General features: G+C 39.3%; 2 protein-coding genes and 1 long non-coding RNA gene across 4 annotated transcripts in view; 2 read left to right on the plus strand and 1 right to left on the minus strand.

The window, feature by feature from the left end:
- The first annotated feature begins 69 nt into the window (after positions 1-69).
- Positions 70-4,613, plus strand: LOC136254622 (uncharacterized). Its single transcript, XM_066047366.1, has 2 exons — positions 70-4,395; positions 4,501-4,613. The coding sequence occupies exon 1, from the start codon at positions 349-351 to the stop codon at positions 4,096-4,098; it is 3,750 nt and encodes a 1,249-aa protein (XP_065903438.1). The 5' UTR covers positions 70-348; the 3' UTR covers positions 4,099-4,395; positions 4,501-4,613.
- An 11,285-nt stretch (positions 4,614-15,898) lies between these two features.
- Positions 15,899-22,780, plus strand: part of LOC136254623 (latrophilin-like protein 1) — a 24,905-nt gene continuing 18,023 nt past the window's right edge. For both annotated transcript variants that reach the window (XM_066047367.1, XM_066047368.1), the window contains exons 1-7: positions 15,899-15,991; positions 17,840-18,136; positions 18,641-18,934; positions 19,004-19,276; positions 19,350-19,400; positions 19,450-19,725; positions 20,099-20,364. In XM_066047367.1, coding sequence (XP_065903439.1) covers positions 15,928-15,991; positions 17,840-18,136; positions 18,641-18,934; positions 19,004-19,276; positions 19,350-19,400; positions 19,450-19,725; positions 20,099-20,364 — 1,521 coding nt within the window. In that variant the 5' untranslated portion in view covers positions 15,899-15,927. The remainder of the gene's footprint in view (positions 15,992-17,839; positions 18,137-18,640; positions 18,935-19,003; positions 19,277-19,349; positions 19,401-19,449; positions 19,726-20,098; positions 20,365-22,780) is intronic.
- On the minus strand, positions 21,713-22,776 carry LOC136254672 (uncharacterized). Its single transcript, XR_010700662.1, has 3 exons — positions 22,735-22,776; positions 22,585-22,639; positions 21,713-21,846 (listed from the first exon to the last, which is right to left on the minus strand). It is a non-coding gene; the product is annotated as an uncharacterized lncRNA (long non-coding RNA).

The following is a 22,780-nucleotide window of genomic DNA, read 5'->3' on the forward strand; positions in this document are numbered from 1 at the left end:
AGTGCACTTACCACTGTCTCTAGGCCCCAAACCCCCCTTGAGTATATTTGTAGTCCCTGCCTGCTGAAGACTGCTATCGCCACAGTCTCTGCAGGTCCGTATAGCACAGAAGGAAACATTCTCCTTGATGAAGGCGCACAGCGCTCCTTCATCTCTCAGGACCTCGCAGATAGACTTTGCCTGAAGACAACAAACAGAGAACTGGTATCTTTGTCATCCTTTGGAAACCGTGCATCTTCTGCCAGACTCCTTCAAGTAGCTACAATCTCAATACACACAATTGGTCAGAGCCCCATTACTATCTCAGTTTTGGTTGTACCTCAGCTGGCGGCTCCACTACAGAACTCCATGCGGATGGAGCTTACCAAGTTACCCTACTTGAAGGGCTTGCAGTTAGCTCACCCTGTCACAGAGGATGACAACTTCGAGATTAATGTTCTTGTAGGTGCCGATTACTATTGGACATTTGTCCAAGACCAAGTCATACGTGGCAATGGCCCTACAGCTGTCAAGTCCCATCTAGGCTATTTATTGTCTGGCCCTCTACTGCAGCCATCAGCAGCTGCTAACTTGATTCAAGTAAACTTTACAGCTGTAGATGACCTTAGCCTTGACACCTTCTGGAAAACAGAGTCAACTGGAATTTCCTCAACTACCATGGACAGTGATAACCATTTCTTGAAAGACTACATGCAATCTAATATCAAGCGCCAACCGGATGGAGCCTTGTCCCTGAAATTCCCTTGGAAGGAGGATCACCCCCCTCTGTCTTCCAACTTCTCCATATGTGCCAAGCGTACCAGATCCTTGGCCAAGAGGTTAGCTAAGACCCCAGAACTCTTGAGCATGTATGGCCAGATTATTGCTGACCAAGAGTCCAAAGGCTTCATTGAGAGAGTCAATGATTTCAACACCAAACAATCTCATTACATCCCCCATCGACCTGTTAGGAAGGACTCGGCTACCACACCAGTCCGCATAGTGTATGACTGCAGCTGCAAGCAGTCATCCCACTACCCTAGCCTCAATGACTGCCTTCAGGTAGGCCCACCCTTTCTTAACCATCTGTGTGCCATACTGCTATGCTTTCGTTTGTTTATGTATGGTCTGTCTGCTGACATCGAGAAAGCGTTCCTTCATGTACAGCTTGATGAGTCTGACAGAGACTATACACGCTTTCTCTGGTTGTCTAACCCGCTTGACCCCAACAGTACATTTCAACTGTATCGCTTTAAGGTTGTCCTGTTTGGAGCTAGCTGCTCACCGTTTATGCTCAATGCAGCTATCACCTTTCACCTACAACAGCATCAAACACTAGTATCTGCCAATCTCCTTGACAGTCTATATGTCGACAATGTAGTCACTGGCTGTGACACTGAACAAGAGGCCACTCAATACTTCTTAGAGTCACGTTCATTGATGAACTTATCAAAGTTCAACCTCCGCTCCTGGGCGTCTAACAGTCCAATGCTCAGGAATCTAGCACACCAGCACAGTGTAGCTGAGACTGAAGAGGTTGTCAAGGTCCTTGGCCTATGCTGGAATGTTCAGCTTGATGAATTGTATCTCTACTCCAAACCTGATCTTGCCACTTGCACTCCAGTGACGAAGCGTGATATCTTGAGGTACACAGCTTCAATCTTTGACCCACTTGGTCTAGCCACTCCAGTAATAATAACTGCCAAGTTGTTACTTCAAGAACTTTGGCAAGATAATGTATCTTGGGATGCGGAATTGGCTAAACCCTGTCAGATCAGATGGGCTACCATAACAACAGATATCTCAACTGCTTTACAACAAAAATTTCCACGACAGTACATACCTATGCTCCAAGCAGCAGACCTTTCTTCTGCTGTCCTACACGTCTTCGCTGATGCCAGCCCAAAGGCATATGGAGCTGCTGTCTACATCCAATGTGGCAACTATTCTTCACTTGTAATGTCAAAATCTCGTGTAGCTCCCATCAAGCAACGCTCGCTGCCTAGGCTTGAACTTATGGCCGCAGTTGTAGCAGCTCGCCTAGGCCCCTTTGTGGTGGATTCATTCAAGCTTAGTGCCACTATTTACTACTGGTCTGACAGCCAAATAGTTCTGTGCTGGCTCAAAAGCAAGAAGCAGCTTAAACCTTTCATCGCACATAGGGTGAAAGAGATTCAGTCCAAATCATCACTATGGCAATATTGTCCAACAGCTTCCAATCCTGCGGATCTTTTGACCCGTGGATTGACAGCATCACAACTGGCCGATTCAGTGTTGTGGCGAAATGGCCCCTCTTGGCTGTCATCTCCTGCCAAGTGGCCCACCTGGAATCCTTCTGAAGCCATGATTATACAAGCTGTCACCGCTGATGACCTGCTATCAACTGCTGGGGTCCACAACACAGCTATATTGCCACCTACCACTGGCTTGCACAACATTGTTGATCCTTCAGCTTACAGTAGCTACACCAAGCTGCTAGACGTAACTGCGTATGTTCTGCGTTTTGCCCATAACACCAGGCAAAAGCTCTTTAAGCTCACAGGATCACTAACCCCATCTGAAATATCTATTGCCAATCTTCGATGGGTGGGTAATGTGCAGCACAGGTGCTTCCCAGAGGAGCTAAGCTGTCTACAGTCGACTAATCGTGCATCAAGACTGCCACTGGTGAGGCAGCTCCGACTCTATGTGGATCACACTGGCTTGATCCGTTGTGGTGGTAGAATACACAATGCACCGCTCGCAGAATCAGCTAAATTTCCTCTTCTTCTACCACAAAAGGACCCATTTACCTCCCTTCTCATCTGGCACATACACAAGCAACAATACCATGCTGGGGTTAGCATGACACTGACATCCCTTCGCCAAATGTATTGGGTGCCATGTGCAAGGCAAAGAATAAGATCCTTACTGAGGAAGTGCGTGACCTGCAAGAAATTAGCTGGTAAACCATACTCTGCACCGGATCCTCCCCCACTGGTGAAGGCCCGTGTACAACAATCCATGCCATTTGAAGTCACTGGGATCGACTTCTCAGGTGCTCTGTATGTGAGAGGCATTGGAGGAGAACACAAGGTGTACATTTGTCTATTCACCTGCGCTGTAAGTCGGGCAGTACACCTTGAGATCGTAACAGATCTCACGGTCGAATGCTTTCTACAGGCCTTCCGTCGCTTCAGTAGCAGGAGGTCCTTACCACGCCTTGTATTGTCAGACAATGGCTCAACCTTTCTCTCAGCGGCAGCGGAATTGAAGGCCTTATTCTCCTCACCCTCACTTACAGACACCTTAGCTAGGACTGGGGTAGAATGGAAGTTTATTCCCAAGCGAGCCCCCTGGTTTGGGGGTTTCTGGGAGAGGCTAATCGGGTTAACAAAGTCGGTCTTGAAGAAGGTCCTGGGGAGAGCATTCACAACACTAAACAGCCTTCAAACTTTAATTGTTGAAATAGAGGGTATTCTTAATAACTGGCCCCTTACTACTGCCCCCACAGACATAAATGACCCAGACCCCATCACTCCTGCCCACCTACTGTATAGCAGGAAAGTTGCTTGTGTGCCCTACCATGTGACTACTGAGTACGACTACAGTGATCCTGACTTTGGAGACACCAATATTCAGACAAGAGCTAAGAAACAAGGAGCATTGTTGCAACACTTTTGGACTAGATGGAGGCAAGAATATCTCACTGGGCTTCGAGAGTTTCATCAAACAAGTGGCTCCAATGTTCAAACAATCAAGTCAGGAGCTATTGTTCTAGTGCATGACGATACTTCCCGTCTCACTTGGCGTCTTGCAGTAGTTGAGGACACTATTTCTGGACAAGATGGTCTCATCAGAGCTTCGAATATTAGAACATCAACTGGCAGGACAAACCGTCCAATAACCAAGCTATACCCCCTGGAAGTCAGTACAGCAGAATCCAGTTCCATTCAGAAGCAAAATTACCAACATAAGGAAAAGTTATCAGACAGTGTTGCCCAGAATCCCACAGTTGAAGCAGCAAGTGGTAGTTCCAAACACACTCGACCCATCCGTCAAGCAGCAATTCGAGGAAAGCAACAAATTCAAAAGTGGACGAGAACACTATGTGGCCCCCCGGAGGATGTCGAGAACTAGTAGCTGACAATGTTATTATTATTAGTAGTAGTTGTAGTGATTACGTAATTCATTGTGTGTATGTATCACGTTTGTTGTAGGCTTATTAGTGCGCTTCATGAAGAGTGAACACGTGTAAGTTGAATCGATCCGCTATCGTCGAGATTGTCCATTCGGAAAGCTTCGAACCTCCGTTTCGTTACTAACTCTAGACTATCTATCACACAAGGAAGAAATAGTATATTCAGACTGTTCTAGCTGAATTCACGGAGGAAAAACATTTAAAAGTAAAACTGAAGGAAAGAGACCCAATCAGTGGTAAGCTTGATGTGGTTGCTGGCCTAGCCTACATGCTTTTGCGTGTGTGTGACATGTGTGCGCGCGTGCGTGTGTGAGTGAGTATAACTCTGTTCTGCCATGCAGGGGCGTAGCTAGCCAGAAGGTGATGGAGGGGCAGGCACCCCCCCCCGAAACACTCAAAATCGGACATTCATGATTGCAAAAAAGGCTAATGACCCAATGGTGGGCTAGCCAACATATGGTGTTGCATTATTACAGCTTAAATAACTAGCTACGTAACTATTTCAGTACTGACTGCTTCCAATTGAGGTAGCTATATTCGTCGAGCATCATCGCACGTGCCACAACTGTACTCCAACAGCACCTAAGACTGCCAACCGTCAGGATGAGGCTAGGGCAGACATACATGCTAGGGGATTCTGGGGGCAGCGGCAAAGTGCCTTTTTTGACGTAAGGGTGTTTCATCCTAATGCACCGAGCTACTGCAACACCAGTGTCCCCTCTTTGTATCGACGTCACGAGGCACAGAAGAAACTTGAGTATGGTGACCGTGTCAGAGAGGTTGAGCAGGCCTCCTTCACTCCCCTTGTGTTTGCGACCACTGGAGGTATGGGAAGGGAGGCAATAGTTTTCTACCGTCGTTTGGCTGACCATCTATCTCGCCGCGGCTCTACTAGTTACAGTCAGACTCTGGCTTTTATCCGATGCACATTGTCTTTTTCTCTACTTCGGTCAGCTACAATGTGCATACGTGGAAGTAGGTCCATCTCGCATCGCTCCTCTGATGCCTCTCCTGAGATGGGCCGCATTGATGAGCACAGGGACTTTTAAACTTTTAGCAATCTGGTCCTTTTTATTCAGTTGTCCAGCACGTGCTTTCTTTGTGCTGGGGGTGGTAGGCAAGGGCAGTCCATCCAGCCCGGGGAAATAATAATAATTTTAAAAAATTCATCCACAGTCCGGTAGAGTTAATACTTTAGTGCAAATACAAGTTACTTTACGTTAGCCACAGCCTGTGCTGCAGTCCTAGCACACTGCTGACAAGATGACGTATTCACTCACTTCACTCGGCGAAATTCAAATGCCATGTATTGCACGAAATCCCACCTGTCTTGCTAGCAGAACTTGTAAGCTTGACTGATCCACCTGACTGACTGACAAAGTTAAAAACGACTGCACTGCCGTACGTACAAAGGTCCAGTGTGATCGACTCGATAAAATAAACTTTGTACATTTATTTAGCTAACATTTTATCACCTCGTAGGCAGTAAGTTCGTAGCGTCATCTGGCCTCCTTTGTCGCTTGTGAGTTGTGACTCCTGCCGCGGAGAAGCGGGTTACTCTTTTTAGATTCAAAAATGTTCTATCATGCGAGTAATCTAGGCTAAATATAGAAGTATGTCTCTAATATTTTCGTTCGATGGATTCACGAGCGAGTTGAATGTTGGTGTGTGCGCATTCACTAGCAACACCTGGTGATACCGCGTAGTAGTGTACATAATTTACAGTCATTTGCGTGTCAGTTTAATACTGGTAAACTTGTGACGAAGGTTTTAAAAAAATCATTTAGTGATGGGGGGGCAAATGCCCCCCCCCCTTGCCCCCCCTTAGCTACGCCTCTGCTGCCATGACCACGTCATAGGGCTGCATGATGACCCGGCACCTCTTGATGGTTTGACTAGCTAACACCAGTATCCCTGTCCCTGCTGCAGTGTAGGCAGGGTCAGGGATTGCAATTTACAACAGCTTTATCACAGATATTATACTAACCTTGGGTCAGTATATCTATGGCTTTATGTCTTATGAGAGGAAGGATTTATTTCTTGACCCCCACATGTTTCTAGAGCTTATACCACCATGTATTATGTGTATATGCATCCACTGCAGACGTTGAGTTGTCTGATATAAGATTGCCTGGTAGAGTACTAAAACGAGGGATGCCTAAAAGTTCAGACTTAACAGTTATTGGCTTACCAAAGAAAATGAAGTTAGCAGAAGGACCTTTTGCTTTTCTTAGACAGCATCCCAAGTATCAAGAAAGAGGTATATTTATTATCTGTTTGATTACATTACTATAGCAATGCACTACTCTTCAGGAAATGTTGAAATGGTTTGTTTCTGTTCCTGATGCTAACACGGCTATGAATGATGGTGTCGTACTGGATGTAGCATTAGTACATGCAAGACATGAGAAGATACCAAATGATATGTCTGCATAGACGAGAATGTTAATTGTAGGGACCCGCCGATTATGCTCATAATTTTACCTATTATGCTATGCTGCACTGCTCAAAAATTTACCTATTATGCTTAAATTTATGCTCAAAACTTACCTATTATGCTCAAATTATGCCCAATTATTTATGCTTCAGTTCTCATGCTCTGCTAATAATTTCCAGTTTATGGATAATAAGTGGCTGAAGCACAAACCCACTTGACAAAATACATATATATCACAGAAAAGATTGATATACTCTAATAGAACAGTCAGCTATGTGATTGTTCTATTAGAGTTACTGACTGTTCTATTAGAGTATATCGATCTTTCTGTGATAGCTATTTTTATAAGCAAGAATTCATACTGTTACAAAATATTCTACCTATTATGCTAGCATTATGCTCAATGCTTTCAGGCACCTATTATGCTCATAATTATGCCAGCATAATCGACGGGTCCTTAGTTAATTGTTCCGAATCAGAAAACATTGCACTGATGGTGGATGGGCTCAACTGTGTCAGGTCATGGAGAAGAAGAAGTTTAACCCCAGCTACCAAGTGTGTGAAAGGGAGTTATTGGAATGCACAGCTATATGCTGTGATTGTCATATATCTCATGTTGGATTGAAGTCTACACCAAAGCGAAAAGAATGGTTTTGCCACTTGTGCTAAATGAGTCACAGTAATGAAACAAAGTCACACAGTGAAAATACTACACCACAAGTAATCCCTAAAACACAATGCTTTACATGTCACATTTCTGTCTGGAACATTTGCAAATAGATCACGTGAAAGAAGAACAAAGGAGAGATTAAAAAACACAGGTGCTGATCACCACAAGTTCAGATGAAGAGTATGAGGAACCAGATAGAACTGTCATTGAAATTGCTGCAGGAGTAAAGGTTTATGAATCTGTTGCTGCAGGAGTAAAGGTTTATGAATCTGATTTAAAAATTCTACAGAATCAAATGGATTGGCTTAATGCAAGACTAATGAATGCTGGGCAAACTTTGCCAAAGAGAAAGTTTCAAAATGTATCAGGATTACAGCGAAGCCAAACATGTATGTTTGATAATAAGAGTGGTGAATTTGTACTGGTACTAAATTGCTATGAATCCTATTGGATTCTTGTGTCAAAAAGAACTGTAAAATTAAACTAGTTAACATTAATGGCAGCAGTTGTATGGGAGTGTTCCAATCACACCTGGAAAGTACTTGTACCTAACATTTCTGGGTGTCCAGGTGGTTCTGACTGTGCATTGTTTGTTCTGGCATTTGCTTATACTTTATGTGCTGGAGCAGTTCCAGAGAAAATGACATATAATCAAAGTGAGCTTATGTCACACTTTTTATGTTGTTTGACAAGGAAGAGCTCCTGCAAAACCATTACTAAAAAAACCTGCACTTGTGGACTGCCTGACATTTGGGATGGTATGGTAAAATGTCATCCGTGCTTAGAACGTTTTCACCAGTCATGCATTCAAGCAGATAAGACATTCTACCCTCCAAGTGGTACTGTTCTGCATGTATTAAGGAACAAATTGAGGAACCAGGCCAATTGTGTGTTTATATATTGTTGTGAGTTACGTACATTTGTTATATTGTTTGTATGTAATCTATATTACAGTGGGGGCTGGTTATTTATCTAAAGTTATGATTATTCATGTTGACTGCAGAATTCTCATAATAAAGCATTCATTAATATTTTCCCTGCCTCCACATAAAAGGCAAAATAAGTGGTCTGGCTACATGAGACTAGCAGGCTGTATGGAGTTAAGGTAGCCATCCATTTTCAGATCTGACAACTTTAATGTGGTCAGATTGAACAGCCAGCCAGAATTGGTAAGGGATGATCATAAAATAATCTAATTTGATTGATGATGTAATTAAAGTTGCAAAATAAGTGAATATATGTATCTAAGATTTTTTTATTTACAACTTTTCTTAATTTTACTGTGCATACAGTAGCTACAAACATCAGTAAAAATATATATATATTATGATGGTTGTAAAATTAAAAATACAGTCATGACATAGATGTGGGAAATAATATAGATGGCTTGCTGTAGTCAATCCATATCAGAAAACTTTTATTGCTAAAGTGTGCGAGGTTACTGATCCCAGTTATTGGGAAGATAACCATACTTGCCATAGCGGGACTGGCATTGGCTACCTAAGTAATACAGCTTCTCAAAACACATTACAATTTATTAATGTCTGGATGACATGTAACAGCACACAGTAGATTTATACAGTATCAATAAATGTTGGTCATATAAGCACATGCACAACTGATCACAATTTTCTCAGTGAGTGTGTGTATTCCTTAATCCTTCAATATGGCCTGTCTCTGCAATCATAGGCTGTTGGGGTAATCTTTTTAACCTTCAAAGCAAGTGTATTATTTTAACATTTTCTTCTTGTTCTCATCACCCAGGTAACGTTGTTGAGGAAGACGAGCAAATTCCACCTGTAGTATATAGCACATTGTACAGTTAATTTAGGGTAGCATGGACAATAATTTTAAGTATATGTATAGCAACTTCTTTGTCACAAAAAAAATTGAAATTTTAAATTATTTTGCATAACCTGTACATCCAAATCATACACATAATTAAGTAGCTATATCCATTAAAAATTATATATTATATTACTATAGTGTCTGTCCAGCAGATTCTAGGGGAGTTAGAGTCAATCACTGATTGGGATAAAGAATTCCAATCATTAATCACTCTAACTGAAAAGAAAGATGATCTTGACAAGCAATTTGTATGTGCATGGCTTGAATAATTTCATGTTGTGCCTTCTTGTTGTTGTGATTGTGGAGAACGACAAAAAGCTCATTTGTTATAGAAATTGTTGATCATTTGGTACAAAAATAGCAGATCTCCTCTGAGCCTTCAGTACTGTAAAGATGGTAAATTTAAATAGTGCAATTGATCATAATTATTAAGACAAATCACAACAGGTGGTAATCATTCTAGTAGCTCTTCATTGTATAGCTTCTATCTTATGTTTATATCCATGATGTAATATGGCCCCCAAATAGCATTTTTATACTTAGGGGTGCGGTAACTATGCTGGAATAATTTTCAGTATAATGCCAGAAATCATTATTCTAGCATTTTGGAATTATTAAAGACTTCATGAATGAACGAACAATGTATTCTAATAGAACAGTCACCAGATTGAGGTACTCTAATAGAACAGTCATCAGATTGAGATACTCTAATAGAATATTCACCTATATATACTCTATAATTAACCATAGAATTTTTAATAAACAGTCAATTACATTTCTATTTTAATTTATTGGAATAATTTTGAGAATAATGCAAGCTTTTCCCAGGAAATTCTGAGTAGAATAATGTAATGAATCATGAGCATAATTACCTCAGGCTTAGTTATACTCAAGCAGTGGACAGACTAGGGATTTGGCATATCATCCAAGTCCATACATTCAAATGCTTCAGAAATAAGACCTAAATTACAATTAGTCTTCTTTGCAGTATAATCTGTGTGAATGTAGAACTTTAGTTAAGAATCCATGTAAATTACCACTGATACAAAATAGTGCTAAAAGAACCAATGGGCCATATTAAAATATACAAAACACTATCCTATAGTCATCTCAGTGCCAGCTTTTCACAAGTTATACATAACTGCATGATCACTTTCATAAGAAATTGGTACATGTCTATAACTATGTAAACATATTCAATTAATCAGCAAATATTGTACCTTCTTTAGTTCATGGTTGTGATCAGTGTTAATAAAAGTTACAAAAAGCTCTGAAGCATCGTTTCACTTTAGTCAATGATTTTAGCTTAGGTTCCCTGGCTCGTGATAAACACCTCATACAGGCTTTTCCTCTAGTGTTCACCCTCCAGTGCCTAACTGGTAAAGCAGATTAAAAAACAAAAAACGGAGTTTAATTTTTTCAACTAAAACACCTTTCCTATTCACAAAACACACATATAATATAATTCACATAAATTATGTCATATACACTAATGCTAGGTTCTTCTCTATAGAGCTAACCAGCATGTGCCATATTTTAAGTTTCTAGCTACAGCTTATTTATTTATTAGCAAAACCCTTAGGGGTAACACGCTAATGTACAAGCACAGTAATAATGATTATGTAAATAAGTACAACCTAAATATTTTTATGTCAACTTCATATAGATCAGGGTATGGTAGAGAATTCTGTTCAATAGTCATCTTGGGGGGAAAAGAGTTACGGTAACTTTCTGTGCTGCGTTGGTAGTAAGAGAATTTTAGGTGATGATTAGCTCTAGTGTTTGTAAAAGATGGTGACAGCAGGTCGTTGTACAGCTAGTTACAATGGAATAATACTCTCTCGGTCCTGTTCAACTGGTTCACTATCAATTATTAGTTGGACACAGTAAGCGCTACACACTAGGATATCAATCTCCACTTCCAATCAAGGGGATGCTATAGTAACCAATCCACAAGCTTTGAATTTAGGCCTAGTAGCTAATTAGAGAACCTCTAGGAAGGTGGATGGCTGCATGTGGATGATAGCTGGGAACTACGGAAGCAGATGCTTGTCCTCGTGAGAGGTGTGCATAAAGCAACTCAACTTTGAGGAAAGGGAGGCCTATGATGTCTGGTCTCAATTACTAAAACAGGGATATGGGGTGGTGCCATTAGACAAGATGAAGTGGTGGGTTACTAGCCCATGATGACATGGACGCAGCAGTATGGAGCCATACATACAGGCTCCTTGGCATACATACAGACATACATACATACATACAGGCTCCTTGAGCCTTCTTCACCTGTAACACAAATACTAAATACGAATACACACCTACACACACAGAGGCAGCAATCACATATCAACTGAGCTTACTGCTGATTAATTGGGTATCACTTCTCTGAATGCAGCTAAACACTTGTGGGTTAGCTACTCTCTTTCTAGCAGCTTCAATCTCGCACAAACCCGGCCTTCTCTTATCTGTTAATTTTTTCTTCTAATTAGGAAAAATCGCGAACCTATCGTCAACAGGACACATAGTCATAGGATTCCATCTGCATCTTCCCACCAGATCGAGGACTACATTTGAATTATAAAGTTAAAGCTATGGCCCATCTGCATGGGCTAGTGGTTAATGCTACTGAAATTACTTTGGTTACAGAAGCATTAGTAACAGTTATAATCTGAACAGCTATATAATCAAGGACAAAACTAGCTATAGTTAGAAACATTTTATTAGTGTGGCATATATACCTAATATTAGAGTTAAGAGTAGTGTGACTGCTCTATTGGAGTCCCTGACTGCTCTATTAGAGTATCTCGATCTTTTGCAGTAAAAAATAAGTGTCTTGCTGGGTCACATGCACTTAAGCACCTGTAATATTAATAATAGTCCTCATAAACTAGGGTTCCAGGTTTACCATGCGGGCGGGTGACCAGAAACTAAGGTTTGACTTGGTATGGCCTATGTTAAAAGAGCATCACGTGATCCGAGTCGGACGAATAGCGTGGTGAAATTGGCGTCCGGGACCGGACGAATAGCCACTAGGGGGGTTCCATGGAACCCTTGGAACCCCCCTGGATCCGCCCCTGATGTCTTGGCTGAGGGGTGCTCCATAAGTCTTTCCTTGTTGCGGTCTGCCTTACAACATCTGAAGGTCAGGTGCTTCCTTCACATTAGTCTAACATGTTTGCCCAACATCTTACCATCTGGTGCTGGAGGTGGTGGCAAGGGTGCTGGTCACCCCGGGAAAAAAATATTACAAAAGGGAAGAAAAAAATTGGCCTCACGCGACCTAGTCTTGTTTGTATGGGGCGGGACTATAAAAATACACGTGGCCCAGGAAACTAGTGTTTTAAACAAGTTAGCTCACATAGCTATAGACTAACTGTGGAAATAGTCAGTTGAAAATCTCAGGCCAGACTCTCGTCTATGTTACAGTATTTTCACTATACACACATGATCAAAATTTGTGGTCCGTTTATCTACTCGGAGAATTCATTTCCTCAATCGTTCTAGTACTACTGTAAGAAAAGAAAGGAGTAAATCTTGAGAATTCATCTCTTCCTCAAAACAGTCAATTATTGTTAGAAAACTGTATGCTCAATGCGAGGTTCAATGCTGAAGGTGAGTTAATAGTGTTTCCTGGTGTAGTGGTAAGCGTCAACGTGCTCGGCAGTAGCTAGCTATTATCCCTAAATCTGTTTAGCTATCTATGTCTTCAAGGGTACTTGCAGCAGCTATTCTATCTCTAACCATACTGTTGCTGCATAATTATACCGGGTAGCTAGTAGCCATACGTAATAATGCAACTATACTTACGCTAAATTCTGAGCTCCAAGGGAGGAGACAGCTAGCTGGATTGCCATAGCGTCTCTGTAGAGTATTGCAATCTCAGTTTGTGGACTTCATCTTTGCTCCAGCAGCTGTGCCTGAATGAATCTGTAAAAGATAACATATCATTTCTTCAATGAGTATATAGCTATCTATTGATATAAATATGCATGAATAGCTATATCTGCCAGTAATTTAGGCAAAAATATACAGTCAGTAGCTAGCTGTTAGCCTACTGTTACAGTTATGCTAATGAGTCAGTAAGAAATGCTGTGTCACGGTGCTTCTTGCTTGCTGCCATTTGCATTTAATGTACATGCAGGGCCATGCGCTTCAAACTACATAAGAAAAGTTCTCACATACTTGGAAGTGCAAGGAATGCTCTGCAAATGAGCTATAGCTACCTGTAGAATAGCTTCTGCATGCATATCAATGCTATCATAATTGATTTCATTGTTCGTTAAAGATGATTTGGCGTTATCTATATAGCTTCGTCCTCTCTTGTTGATCCGACCGTACTGACAACCAATACACACATGCAGTATAATGTAGCTAGCTACATAATATAATGTTTACGTACATCAACCATAAAATATTTGTGCAGCGAGGCCCATTTCACATATAATTTGAATACTGTTCAAACCTCATAACTTTTATATCAATGCTTTGAGTAGTCTGAAATCATCAATGAGTATATAGCTAACTGTACATTTCATTATAAAGAGAAACTAGTCAGTACAAACCACTGTTATAACATTTTGTTTGTAGGCCATTAAATGTGTGGAAAAGTACCTTTTCTGCTAACCCAGCTATGTAATATTCTCAAAATATGATATATACACACAACCTTTATATTTTGCTTTCTTTTGTTCACAGATAACACAAACACTGACACTAATATTCCTACAGCATGGTAAGGTGTTTTCTTTGTATTGTATACAGATGTCAGATAGCACTGTAGTCTGTATAGACAATTCATAGATTACAATGCAATTTCCCTGATCACCATGTGGTGATAAATCACTTGAACTGTTCTACACCAATTAGTTAATTAATGGTGTCTGTATTAGCTACTTCATTAACAATGACTGACAAATAATAAACAGACTAAGATGTTAAGTGTGCTTTTAGTTAGTCATTATGTTTTTGGATTAATCATCTACAAGCCATAATTATGTGTTTGTTCTGAACTCCAGCCATTAGTGTACCCATAGTGTACTATTGGCTGTTGCACGTAGTAGACACTTTGACTACATACAACCTTAGTTGTATTCTTTGCACTTCAATTAACATTGATTCTCACTAACCATTTATAGAAAAGCTATAGAAAAATGATTGTTACCCTTTGGGGCCAAGATATAGAAAAGTTTGAATAATCAAAGCCCATTCATTTATATACAAAGACCTGTTTAAATACTCTAATAGAACATACATCTTAGACAAAATACTCTACAAGCACAGTCATTTTAAGTTCTGATAACCAAGTGTTCAAATAATAGAGGTTTGGATAACGAAGGGAGCACTGCATTTAGATAGCAATGGTGACAGTTTTGACAGACTGACATAATTATGCAGTAGCTATAAGCATGCATTTTGTTAGCTGCACTGTTACAACTATGGCAGCACCTAAAAGTGCAAAATTTTGACAAAAATAGAAACCTCTCAGTGCTACCATACCACTTTAGATTCAATAATGCACCATAATGTGCTGTTCTTCATTAAAAATAATTTTTATACAGCTAATTTTTTTATATTAGCTGCATGTATAATAACTACTAGCCATGCATGCCTTTGTTTTTAATGTAATAAGGTTCAAGAATGATTATGGCTTGCCTCCTTTTATTTTATAACTAAAATATCAAATTTCAACTGATTAACACATGACTGACATCTTCAAGGATCAAAGAATGCGTGGAACAATTTTGCTACCACTTGCTTGTATAATTACATTTAATAAAGGATTGAGATACTCTAATAGAGCAGTCACACAGTACAGCTAGACATTTATTTAGTGCAAATCATTCAAAAACAATTTACACAACTACTTTTATAATGACATTATTTGCATGATGACAAAATGAACTATGATATATAGCTACATCTTTGTGAGAATGTAATGTTGACTGCTGCTTACTGTTGTTGCTTAACAGCGATGAAGGTATCAACGACACCTACTACAAGAGTAGATCCATCAGCATCAATATCTTTGCTGTCAACATCTGCTAGTGCATCTTTCAGTGCGAGTTCTATTAAAGCTTCTCCAACATCTCACACAACAGTCACCATAGTCAGTAATCCAGCTGGTACAGCAGTTAGTGGATCTATTAACACATTTGACTATCCCATATTGAGTAGTGTCACCCTGACATGTATGGTGGACCACTCACCATCAACCACTATCACCTACCAGTGGAACACTACAGAATGTTACACTAATATCAACTATAACAATGGTGAACCAGGATGTTTCCCTCATAACCAAACTACACAAAGCGTAACTGGTTACAGTATTACTGCAGAGAATGCTGGTACCATTACTTGTACTGTAACCATTAGTGGTGTGCAGTATACCAGTGAACCCTTATCACTTCGTATATCAGGTTTGTATGTGCAATATAGCATTGACTCTTCTGTAAGCAACTACAGCAGCTGATTTATCTCTACACTACAGGTGTCATTTTAACTGGAGGGTTGATTGGTAACAATGATGTGGTTGCTGGTAATGTTCTACCTGATTACTCATTCATTTCAGTCAATCAAAATAAGGGTTTGATTGCTCGTTGTGTGACAGGATTGGGTCCTTCTGGTAACCGCAATAGCAACCTAGGTAGATGGTACTTTAATGAAAGTCAGATTCCTTATGGAGGATGTAATAATAATAATAATAATAATAATGTGATTCAAGCTCATGGGTCGAACATTACTAGAGCTGTTGGAGTAATCAACTTACGTCAGTGTCGACCACTCACTACATCAGCAGAAGGTGTTTACTGGTGTATGGTGATGAATAGTTCAATGATGTATGAAGTGAAGAGGTTGGGTGTGTACCTGAGTGGACGAAGTAAGTTATCTAGATATCTACATGTATATTATGGATCTTTTATCTAGTGAAAAACTGTATAATTTTACATACACTGCACACTCTTCGTCAAAATAGTTCAGTATAGTTTAAACAAGCGCTAATTAACACAGCATACTCTCAGTCTGGTAGTTAGATGCTCATGGTTAATAAAACCTTTTTAAAAGTGCACATAGTGCTATACACTTGTTTATTAAGTGTATTTATGGTGGAAATTGCTGCTGCAAGATCATGATAACAGCAACCCCAAAACCCACCCTATGCCTCATTCATAAGGTAGAGCTAAAATGAGCTTAACAATGTTTGGCTGAGTCATTTAGGGATTGGTTGTTAGGTATAAAGGTCCCTTGATTTGACATCTGGACAGCATTTTTGAAATTTTCCTGCACATATTCTTGCCTGTTGGTGTCAACATTTAAACAGTACTGTATCTTAGTTCTGTGTTTTATACTTGTTGGCTTTGCATTGTACAGTAACTCTGTAGCACTTTCTCTCTTATTTTTGTTTACACCGCAAAGGTTTGCATTCCAATGGTTAATCTATGTACAAATCAATTTCCATAAGCTTTTTACCTTGTAGCCATGACAGAAAATCTAGTTCTATCCTTTTAAATGTAAACAGTCATACATAGTACTACAATACTTGAAGGTAAGTACACTTGAAATTTTCACCACGAATGCAGCTAACTTTTAAACTCACCACTCTAATCCACAGCAAACTGCAACTACTGATATAACCATGAAATGTTTCATGCCCGCGTCCATAACACAGTTACACCAGCATGGGTGGTGGGTGGGCAATTGGTATAGTACTAGTATTACGGGTAAAGAAGGCTCAAGGAGCCTGTAATTAAAGCCTGATCTGTACGAAATCAACAGAAAATGGCTAAGCAGGTTATACATATGTGGTCTCCAGCCTAAGTACCATTCTCTAAAGACCACCTGTGCCACTCAGAGTGAAAGAAGTACATGTACGTAGAAATCATCTGAGCAACTGTCCAAGGGTGTCCATGCCTCTAGCCATGTGTTCCAGCTAGGTAGCAGAGTGTTCCCAGTGACTGGCACTTGTCTATATATAGAAATCCACTCATGGTAAGCAGCTCAAACAACTCATTGTTTTGGTGTGAATGTGTGGTGTATTGGTGCATTCATGGTGAAAAGTCAAGTTCAAAGGTGTGTGCAGAATAACAATTTTCAAAAATATGATCACATATGCATTGTGTCATCCTTCCCTTTGCAAACTGTTCTATATATCCCTTTTGCCATCCTACTTCTTTGGAAAATGTTTTATTCTTTTTAGTTAGTGTGGCATTACAGGAATATGGCAGATAAATGTATACTGTTGTAAGCCTATGTGCATCATGTTGACTCTTATTGTGGCTGCACAATGATTGTTATTGTAACACATACACAATTATTCACAGTAAACTTTCAGCTGTGTGAGCAATCCTTTGGTTTTGTGAAAAGGAACTATGTACTTGATCAGACACTAGCAAAAAATACATTAGTACCCACATAGGAAATTATGTAGGCTTTCCTTTAAAAATGTAGTGTATCTATTCTTCAGTTGATTGTGTGGTGTTCACCAATGTGAAGACCCACATAAGTGATTGATGATAAAAGGCAATAAGATTACATACCAATCATTAACTATTTCTGTATCCTGGGTATAGGGTATGTGTCAATTTGATAAACTATGACAGTCACCTTACCTCTACATTAGTTCATGCACTCTTTGAGTTAACATCTCAGTGGGTGTATTTCTTAGCTATAAATTATATGTTTTGCAATGTCAGTTGTGGAATTGCTGTTTTTATATCTTTTTACACAGCTGGTCCTAGAATAATTTCTCCATCAACATCAAATGTGACAATATTAGCTGGTACTTCAATCACATTGTACTGTACCTCACAAGGTTCTCCCCCAGACACATTCACATGGAGGAAGAATAGTGGTCCAATAGTGCAGTCCACTAATATCACTACAGTGACTCATACTAATACTAGTGCAGTGTTCCGTGCTGACTACTCCATTGATAATATTACTACAAGTGATAGTGGAACATACACGTGTACTGTGACTAATCCTATTGGAACTGATAACAAGGCCATCATTGTTGTAGTTATTGGTATGTACAGGTGTGAAATTAGTCAAAAGGATGCTATATATGATTATCAGTGCAACACTCAGAGTTATAGATACAGTACATACAGTGGTTATCTGCATAAAGCATTTGAAAAAAGAAGCAAAAATTACACAACACAGTGTACCAGCATTGGCATATTTCACATTAGCTATATACAGTGCTAAATCTGGGCACCCCAAAGTCTATCAATGTTAAGAAAGTGGCATCTGAAACTTATAATGGAGAATACCATTATATGTGATGTGTTTGTATATACACGCACAGATGAATTATATGTATGCACACACATTCCAACCCTTGGAACCTCAGATATTACATGTAAATTGTGAAGCCAATAACCACCACACATTAATCTTTTATTGTACTACCAGCATATTGATTTAGCTACTGCACTGGCCATTACAATTACACACATCCTTGCTATATTTGTACTCCTACTAATCATGTGCATTTATGGAAAGGCCTATGTTTTTTGTTTACCATTAGATGCTGCTGAAAGTTTCCACATTGTTAGTAATGGAAGAATTGTTGAAAATCATTCAGTAATAAACTATTTCAGTGTTTCTGACATGCTGAACATAACATGTATGTCAGTTCTCACTCTGAACTCCATCGAGTGGATAATAACCAATCAAACTGGTACTGCTCAGTTACAGTTTTCAAACAAATCTGATACTTCGTCCTTGATATATTTCACCAATTTTAGTGATACTTTTACATCAGACATGAGGTGTAGCTTAAACAATGGAATTTCATACAAAGATGTGTTTATTACTAAAGGTAAATACAGTATATGTGTACAGTAAGTCATTTTAGCAGTCATTCATTTCTATGATCTTATTCATTTAGAGAGTCCATTCTACAAGTTGTTAACTAACAAAAGCTTAGTAGTACCACTAGCTAGTAGTCCAGTCATCAGTATTATCATTGCCATTTATTCTGATGGTACAAGATCTCAACAGGATAATATCACTAACTCTTTAGTGTTGACTCATACTAGTAATAATGGTGATGTAGTAAATGTGGATGGACTTGAACAAGATCCTGTTAACTTTCAGTTGTACCATTACACATTTCTGCCAGTACAGAATAGCAGTGAGGGAATCTACACAATAACATCAGGTATGTCTTCAGGGCTGGGGTTCTTAGGGATCTCCAAGTATAGCAGCTAAAATTAATAATATATTTTTTACAGCTATTGCACCTTTAGAAATTATAATTCAGCTTGATATCAAGACAGGTTCAGGTACATTTGTAGCTTTACTTGCTTCTCTTTTTGAAAATAAATCTTTCAGCAATAACTCTCACAAGATCATTTTCATCAGTCACTCTACTGGAAGAAGACACAGTTACCTTATCATGTGCTCCATCTATAATGGAAGTTGTTTTGTTGTGGACCCACAATGAAGCAAATGTTGTGATAAGAGAAAATATAGCATTTATCCCTCCAGTCCTGAATCATAATTTAATTATTAGAAATGCTACTACAAATGACAGTGGTGTTTACACTTGTCGTGTTGCATTAGGAGATCAATCGATTACTGGAAATATTACTCTGTCTGTTGTTGAAGGTATGTGATTCTTTACAAGCTCTACAAAATTAATATACTGATTATTGTGAATGCATGTGGTCAAATTTAATAACAATGTACAGTAGTGAAACATGACTAAAAGTAGCAGTTGAATGCGGGGACATTGTAGGTATGATCTTGTTTTGGGTACCAGAAAATAATGTTGAATGTGTTATTGATCACTCATGTCAGCAACTCTTGTAATGGTCACTAAGAATGTGCTGAAATACTCTAATATAGCATTCACTATTACAGTATGTGAGGGCAGAAACACTGAAGGCATTTACGGGGATAGTGTGTGCACAAATGTATACTTGCTTATAGCTGTAGCTCAACTGTGTACTTATCAGTGATGATTTCTTTATATAATTAGCATGTGATAATAATTTCTCTGGAGCTTTACTTTGGATGAAAAGTCAATGGAATTCTTTGGTCACACGGCCTTGTTCAGCACTGCATCATAATTTCCGGACTGGTGTAAATATTGAGAGAATATGTCAGAATGATGGAACCTGGTCAGAAGTTGATTTAACTAAATGCACAATGTTCAAGAATTCATACCCAATTGTGACAGTCTATTTCACAGTAACAACTACCAAAAATACTGATACAATAGACTTGACAAACTCTATCAATAAGGTATATGTATGTGACCTGATTTGACAAAACCAGTTTTATCACCTTTCCAAATAGCTGTAGCATGACCTGACAACTCAGGGCCGGAGGAGGGAAAATTGAGTTGGTCAGACCATTGATAATGTTGAAATTGCTGCTATATACATGCCAATGAGAGAGGAGCTGTTCCACAGTGTGCGAAGCACGAGCATTCTAGGGGGGTCTGGGGGCATGCCCCCACAGGAAATTTTTGAAAATTAGACACTCAGATATGCAATTTTAGTGATATTTCACTGCTAGCTAGCTATATTAATATGCTCAAGCCTATCTGTTGTTTCTCAGACTTTCTATACTATAATTGTAGACCTGACATACAGGGGACACAGCATGAAACTTGCTGTATGGTTCATTAGTTATAGCTAACAATTAGAAGTTCAAGGGGGGGTCTGGGGGTGCAACCCCCAGGAGCTGCAGAATTTTTGCATTTTAAAGGCTTGAAAATGCCTCAGAATTTAAAATTGATGCTAAATTTAAAAGTAAAACTAGCTAGCAACTTTCCCCCAAATTTCACAGGGAACCCATTCAGCATGGCCCCCTTTAGCTAGGATATAATTACTATACAGTGAATTCACACAGCTACAATAAAAAGCTACACAGCTACAAAAATACTATACTGGTTTGTATGAAGTGAACGGATCATCACGTAAATATACTGGTGGACAGTCACGAGACCAATCAGTAGCTATTCGAAAATGGCGCGATGTGGGTGAGACTGAGAGTTTGCTCAGTATCTCGACAGGACGAGTGGATAGTTGAACAGGAGTGATTTCTACTCAACATCTCATCCAGATGGCCACCATGTAATGTATGGGTGTACCATATCAAACAATTAAGCGATTTAAAAAAATTTTTTTTTCGTTTGCAAGATACACGCGTCTACACTGGAAGCAGGTTTTCAAGGCTCTGTCATGGAGCGTCAGATAACTTGTAAACCTTTCCCCGGTTCTAGCAGGAATGGCCAAGATGACATCTACTTTCACGTAAAACGCAACAGCTTAATACGGCCCTTTTCATGGTACAAAGTAGGGGGTTTAACATTACACATAAAACCATTGGCAATGAAAATATTGGCTCACCCCAACAATCCAGGCGCGAACTTTTTAACTAATTCCGGTGATACAAGGCTAGATCACTCCTTGCTTGAATACTTCAGCTAGTTATACCGTTCGTGACGAACGTTATACATGATACAAATAATTTTATAAAAATCACCATCTCAATCCAATAGTCGCATACCCCGGCTGAGCACTAATTATTAGTGAAGCGCACGCTCTATTGCGTGGGCGAGTTGCAATGGATAAGCATTCCTTTCGTGAATATTTAATTCATCAACTTTTCAATAGTCAATAGCCATTGTACATGTAATCAAATAAATATTAATTTAAAAAAAAAATTGTCAATATAAAACTTTCAAGTTAGCTGTTTGCAGATCTCCAGAATGTAAACCTGTGGAAAAAACGGTCACATTTTAATTGGTGAATTTAAAAAAAAATCTTTATCACGCACGCACGCGCACACACACACACACACACACACTACACTACACTACACTACACTACACTACACTACACTACACTACATATTCACATAAAAATAAAACACTACAAGGTATGGTAAGGGTTGTTTACATTAGTTAATTTTGTGGTCCACCACAGATAACAACAAGGGAAATGTGTATCTGTGATCAAGAATTTAATTTAGAATCATAATTAGATGGTCAGACTACCTTTGTCAACTAGAGATGAACTGACTTTTGGTAAAAAGCGAGGGGTAGCCAATGCTTTGGGACTCTTGTACACTATGTGAGAAATCCAATCAGAAATACACAAATATTTTAGAAACCAAATCCTAAATCCAAAATCACGTAAAAGTAATGGAGAAAGTGAGTTTAACAAAGTAAACAATGATCGATCACGAATAGCTAAAACAAGATGTAGATCAACAACTGTACAGGTAGTTACTAGTTAGCAATCTCACTAAATGCTTTTAAAATACATAAAGATTGGGACTCTCGTACACACCATTTGGGTGCTTTGCGTGGGCGTTGGCAACCCCTCCGGTACACCATTTCGGTGTTTTGCATGGGCATTGACTACCCCTCAAAAAAACCAAAAACAAAAAGACTATACAGAAGATGAGCCCTGCACAGCTACGTGGGTTTCTTTGTACAAAGCATACACTCACCTTATTTGCACAGTGCCCAATCGTGATCATGGACGCTTCCACCTCCCACCGTGCACTAAAGTAATAGAAACATCATTAAAATAATAACATAAGCATTAATATTATTATAGCATAACACAGCAGCTCAATATTACAGCATGATAAACAAACCAAAGTATTTATACAGAAAACTACGTCCTAGACATTTAATCGTCTT

The sequence above is a fragment of the Dysidea avara genome, chromosome 4 (assembly GCF_963678975.1).
Source record: "Dysidea avara chromosome 4, odDysAvar1.4, whole genome shotgun sequence".
Taxonomy (NCBI): Eukaryota; Metazoa; Porifera; class Demospongiae; order Dictyoceratida; family Dysideidae; genus Dysidea; species Dysidea avara.

What these genes read in the sequence shown, in the direction of transcription:
- LOC136254622 (XM_066047366.1), top strand. Translation starts at nt 349, where the DNA reads ATGCGGATGGAGCTTACCAAGTTACCCTACTTGAAGGGCTTGCAGTTA.